General features: G+C 47.3%; 1 protein-coding gene and 1 long non-coding RNA gene across 4 annotated transcripts in view; both read left to right on the top strand.

Moving 5' to 3' along the window:
- The window catches only part of LOC123506891, an 18,698-nt gene that overhangs the window by 1,783 nt on the left and 10,915 nt on the right, over positions 1 to 6,000 (top strand). The window lies entirely within an intron of this gene.
- Positions 115 to 6,000, top strand: part of LOC123506889 (14-3-3 protein zeta) — an 11,871-nt gene continuing 5,985 nt past the window's right edge. For 2 of the 3 annotated variants that reach the window (XM_045259263.1, XM_045259262.1), the window contains exons 1-3: positions 294 to 330; positions 4,194 to 4,298; positions 5,731 to 5,888. In XM_045259263.1, the coding sequence (XP_045115198.1) occupies positions 294 to 330; positions 4,194 to 4,298; positions 5,731 to 5,888 (300 nt within the window). Of the gene's footprint in view, positions 269 to 293; positions 331 to 4,193; positions 4,299 to 5,730; positions 5,889 to 6,000 lie in introns of those variants that run through there. The other variant, XM_045259264.1, reaches the window with a different exon arrangement.

The raw sequence follows: 6,000 nt of genomic DNA, 5'->3' as shown, positions 1-6,000 counted from the left end.
GCTGAATAATAAGATAAATTTTGATAAGACTGTACTACTTAAACATTCAAATTAAGTAAATTAACTGTAAAAATCTTTGCTTGTAAGTGAATAGTAAAAGATTTGTAGTTGAGTTTGGAAGCTCGCTTGAGTGCCGCCCGTGGGCCGGCCAGGAGGACCCCGTGCGCCGGGAAGCTTCCAGTCGCCAAGAGGGTGTGGTAGTGAGAGGGTCACTCTGCCCCGGGATATACTTTATATTTGTGTATATAGCACCTATTTTATAAAACGGGTAAGACCAAACTCTGTGTGTGTGCATGGCTAGTGTAAGGCAGTGTTCAGGGGTGACGAGAGGTGTGTGTGGTGGGCGTGGAGCGTGGCGGGACGGGAGCCGGTGACGGGCGGCGGCCAGACGGCAGGCAGGGACTCAGGGAGGCACCTTGGTCGCCTTGCTGTGGCTCTAGTGGTGTGTGCTACGGGGCTGTGCCGGGCATGGGGCTGCTGAGGGGCAGGTGTGGGCATGGGGACAGTAGAAGGGGAAGGAATGTTGACCATGGCTAGGTGTGGGCGCTAGGACTGGTGCGGGGTGGCCGGGTGTGTGGCGCCCTCCATATGTGGGCGTGTGCGCGTGGGCTGTGTAGGGGCACTGGGCGTGTGGTGCTGTGTCCATGACCCACGTCCAGGGATGCCTGATGGAGGAAAGGGGAGGGCCAGGATAGTGCAGGTGTGCCTGGGGAACATCTCGCTAGGGCTTCCTTTGGCCTGCTTACTCTAGGAAAGTTAAATAGTCGTCCATTGCAGCGAGTCCTGAGGCGGGTACAGGCAGGCTGGGGTTGCTGGGATTATATCTATATCTATCGGCTCACAGGGACTGGTTCTGTTGGTGCTTAAGTTTAACACAAATATATATATATATATATATATATATATATATATATATATATATATATATATATATATATATATATATATATATATAATTTAATTTAATTCAGTCTCAGCTCCCTTGCATTTTGTCATCTCCGTTTCAGACTGGTCCCATCAAAGTGTTATGCGTGCTGCATTTATCCTTACTGCGTAACTAACGTTTTACCGTCAAAATGTTACATCGCGGTATATTGTGTAGTCTTCATCACAAACTTTCCAAACGCAGGTATTCTAATATTCCAGCTTGGGATTCCTGAAGGTGAAAGGGGGTAGTAGGTAAACTTGGACATCACGCCCAGAAACGGTGTCGATGCTCCTCAGTGGCGGGGTGAGTGGTGTTGCCTTTCTGCTTTCTCGTGGTTTAGGTGACGTATCTTCCTTGCTTCAGGGGACTGGGTGAATATTGCCGGTACAAGCTGCGTAATCCTGATCCTTAGCGTGTGTTTTGTCAACTGGTCACAAGGGCGTAAGTAAGTGTCCTCCAGGCTGCCATAGTGGAGGGCGGTGGAGAACGAACAGGTGAGGTAGGAAGTCTTCATTTTCGATCCGTTAGCGTGTGTAGCTGTAATCTTCCATTTCTTGTCCCGGCTTCGTGGCAGTCATACCTTGCGTCTGTAGCTGAGCCGTAGTCTTCCATTGCTTGTCCCGGCCTCGTGGAAGTAATACCTTGTATCTGTTGTTGAGCGGTAGTCTCCTTCCATTGCTTGTCCCGGCCTCGTGGCCGTTGTTAATGGTAACGCCTCGGGTTTAGTCGTCTCGTGTAAGGTATCGTCCGTGGTTCTTTGCAGGGTAGGGTTTTCCTTAACATCTTCACATTATAGTCTGTTTTGTGCAATAATGGATGATTACGATGTGAACGTGAGTATCATACAACGCAGTTCGCCCGCCTTGACCGTCGTGTGACGTCATGTCCGCCATAACACCTGAGATTTCCTTTCGATTGTAATTTTTACAGGTATTTCTTGAGAAATATTAGCGTCATGAATGTTTAAGATAATGTGACTCGCTTGTGCTTCGTTCACCTGTAAATGGTAGTACCAATAGTATTGCATTGGCTTCACCATTAGTTTAGCGAGTCCTCTTGTTCTTGATTGCGTCACACTTCTCGTCAAACTTGAGTGACTCACTTCACCGCTGTGCCGGGTGTTCTGATTCCTTGCACCTTGTTAGCGCCATTGTAGCTCATCTCGGGACGTGACACCTGTACTGGTGAGGGACTTCTTTGTTTATACCATGTGTTAAGTGTACAGTCTTCCTCATGAGTCACCCGTCTCGCTGGCTCGGGTGTTATCCACCTCCCCATTCATGGGACAGTATGTAATGGTTCTCAGCGAGTTGGTACCTTCACTAGGCATTCCTCGCAGATGTATACCGATTTACACTAAGATATTCTCCTCTATTCTCTATTTCCCCCTTCCCCACCACACACCAAGATATTCACCCCCCCTCCCCACCACACACCAAGATATTCTCTATCCCCCCTCCCCACCACACACCGTCAGCTTGTGTGGTGTGAACGATTGGTTGATTACTGAGGCAGGCTTCAGGCGGCAGAGTGACAAGCTTGTTGTCAGGCCGCCTGTTGCAAGTCTTATCAGAAATATCTTGCAAGGGGCTTTATTTGCCAGTGTTATGTTACTTAATTTCTTACGCAGGAAGTCGTAACTACAGTTTTGGGGAGGGCTGCTCCTACACAATAGCTTTCAACCTGATCAAGTGGCAATTTAGGTGCATTTGAATTGCTACATTTTGTATATGTACGCATTAGACTGAATTCACACACCATACAGACAACAGGTGCGTGTGCGCGTGTGTGTAGCAAGGTGATGGATACATGGTGATGAGCCTCGACGGCCACGTGGGAGGGTGCGCTGAGCATGTCACCACCAGCGACCCGGTACCACTAAACTTCTGTACGCTGGCCATGGAGTGCTAAGGGAAACTTAGAGCAACTTTCGTTTTAACGTTGGTAATATTTATGCGAAATTTCTCTCTCTCTCTCTCTCTCTCTCTCTCTCTCTCTCTCTCTCTCTCTCTCTCTCTCTCTCTCTCTCTCTCTCTCTCTCTCTCATTAGGTATCGAAAGGTTGGGATGATGGTAGTGTGTGGGAAGCGTGCATGTGGTGAAGTTGAGTGCTTCAGGAATGTAGCAGCGTGAGAGGAGTGGTGTGGTGAGCGGCCCGGGGACACGGTGGCCGTAACCCTAATCCCGCAGAGAAGCAGGTGCTAGGCGTGGAATGTAGGGTATGGCGGGGGGAATGAAGAGCCGCGGAAATTCACAACTGTAAAGGATTTAACGTTGGGAGGGCTTGTTTGTTGGTGTGGGCTTCACTTCAGAGGGGGTTATGTAAGTAGCAAGTCTCTCTCTCTCTCTCTCTCTCTCTCTCTCTCTCTCTCTCTCTCTCTCTCTCTCTCTCGGGGGTAGTGTCTCTGCAAGTGGCATTGCTGGATAACACTGCTAACGGCTGTCGCGTCCGGTTGTCTTGCTATCGCTGATACAGGATTTTGTGCCTCAGTGTGTGGAGTGGCGGGAGTAAGATCACTAGCAACGATTAGTAATTGACACACACACACACACACACACACACACACACACACACACACACACACACACACACACACACACACACACACACAGAGGTGGATAGGTAAGGCGGGGCTGTCTTAGGCCAACAGTATGAATGGTATGACGAAAGTTGTTGCGGTCTGTCTTGACAGATCTTTTGTCAGGATCAGGACAGATCGAGATACGTATCTGCTTTCATCCGGTTCATGACACCTAACTGTAGTGCGCGGCACATACGCTATTCCTCCATTATTGCGACGCAGTATATTCGTCCGTCAATCACTGGCCTTGATGAGCCTCACTTTGCAGAATGGACTTGCCGAACACCACGCACTGATACTGAAAATGTTAACCCAAGCTTATGACGTAGTGTGTGTGTGTGTGTATAGTGAGTTGCGATAGTCAGGTGTCAGGAAGCGTGTTTAAACGGGCAATCGGGAAATGCAATATACAGGCGTGTGATTGCAGTACATATGATTTGGGAATGAAGCGTTGCATGGGTAATGTGTTGGAAAATCGATTGTAGTAGGTGTGACAGGTGCAGGGTTGCCAGGAAGAGCCTGCTTTGGTGATAAACGTGAGCCACGCGGTGGCACAACAAACAGCCTTGCTGGTGTGGCTTGGGGATTATGATATGTCGATCAGGAGAGGATGCTTTGGAATTTGGTATGTTTGGAGTGAATCAAGTAAAGGCTTGTGATAACTTTGCTCTTTTCTCTTTCCAGACACAATGGGAGATAAGGAAGAACAAGTACAGAGGGCCAAGCTCGCCGAGCAGGCAGAGAGATACGATGATATGGCCGCCGCTATGAAGCAGGTCACAGAAACAGGTAAATAAGACTTGATCCTTACAACATACCACTACATACATCATCTGGCATATACGTAGCCGTCATTGCATCACAGATCACTGTTGCACTGCCCTTGCCTTGTTCCAATAAACTACTTCACCTTCCACAGTGATAGATACAGACTTGGTAATACTATTTAGCAAGTCGTCTTACGCAGATCCCTTTACTAAATGAACATAAACTAATCCGGTCAAGTTCACTTCATATTAACACCGGCACACACCCGTCAGACACTACCAAGTGTTTATTATTACTAATTATTTGCTATTTATCATTATTATTATTTACTATTTAATGATAATGGTGTGTGTGTTTTTGGGTATAGCAGGGTGTTGAGCCGTAGTGTGTCTTGTAACCCAGAATGGTTTAATACAACTAGTATGGATATCTGGTGGCCCTGAGTTGAAGGGTTTCCTTGCTGAGTTCATGTATATCTCGCCTTAGGAAAGACTGTACTAGTTAGTTCCTGCATTGCCAGTGTAGGAAGTCTTCACTCAAGGCTGAGCCTCGCTGCTCTTCATACTACGGTCTGCTGTTGCTGTGTGTGTGTGTGTGCGTGCGTGCGTGCGTGCGTGCGTGCGTGCGCGCGCCCGCGTTATAGGTAGTTAGTCAGAAATTGTGCGGTATTACTGTTGAATGGCAAAACACGTAAGTTACCGTTCTGAAGTAGGTAGTGGTGGTTTTCATGGACATAAACATATTGATGTGTTTACATTTATTAAAGGTTTTGATTCATGTATTCCGCGGGGAATGACAGACTTGTCAGGACGTGTAGGTGTTTTTTTTTTTTTTTTTTTTTTTTTTGTGTGTGTGAGGTTTGTATTAATAGTGGTGCACATTGTCACTGTCGTGGCCTTGTTTATCTTTCCTTACACGTGTGTGTGTGTGTGGGTGTGGGTGTGTTTTGTTTATAAAATAGAAAAATTAAGGTACATGATTTCATAAATAATGATGTAGGATGGTTAGGAATGAAATAATTCCCCAATAAGTAACGCCGGCCGGCCGGCGCCTACGTGATTGGTGGCACCTAGCCTCAGGCCATCATTAGGCACAAAGCCATTTACTGATTTGACTGCTGCTGCTGCTCCTCCCATTTGTACGGGGAGTACGTAATGTTTATAATAAACCAAACGCTCATGCTACCTTTCCAGTCTCTCTCTCTCTCTCTCTCTCTCTCTCTCTCTCTCTCTCTCTCTCTCTCTCTCTCTCTCTCTCTCTCTCTCTCTCTCTCTCTCTGCTGCTTGATATATTTGTCCCAGATTTCATGGTTAAGTTGTTGCGCAGTGTTTGCACGTCATCTCGCCCTGTGCCCTTCACGTTCATTAATAAGCCTAGTTGGCCTTCACTCGTCCCGCCCCGGAGCGGAGCGTCTTTGATTAATGTATGGCGGTGTTCTCTGCCTTTCCTGCAGGGGTGGAGCTTTCCAATGAGGAGCGAAATCTGTTGTCTGTAGCATACAAGAATGTGGTCGGTGCCCGAAGAAGTTCCTGGCGAGTTATTTCCTCCATAGAACAGAAGACAGAAGGTTCAGAACGAAAGCAACAAATGGCAAAGGAGTACAGAGAGAAGGTGAGCTGAGCGATTGAGGAGTAGAGTTGTACTAGTCTAGTCTAGCACGATAAGGTGACACGAACGTAACGCCTGTCAATATATACACTTGTCCTGTTTATTACTCATGGGT

Source organism: Portunus trituberculatus, chromosome 21, assembly GCF_017591435.1.
Source record: "Portunus trituberculatus isolate SZX2019 chromosome 21, ASM1759143v1, whole genome shotgun sequence".
Lineage (NCBI taxonomy): Eukaryota > Metazoa > Arthropoda > Malacostraca > Decapoda > Portunidae > Portunus > Portunus trituberculatus.
The sequence above is the reverse complement of the archived record's forward strand: the minus strand, read 5'-3'. Positions and strand labels throughout refer to the sequence as shown.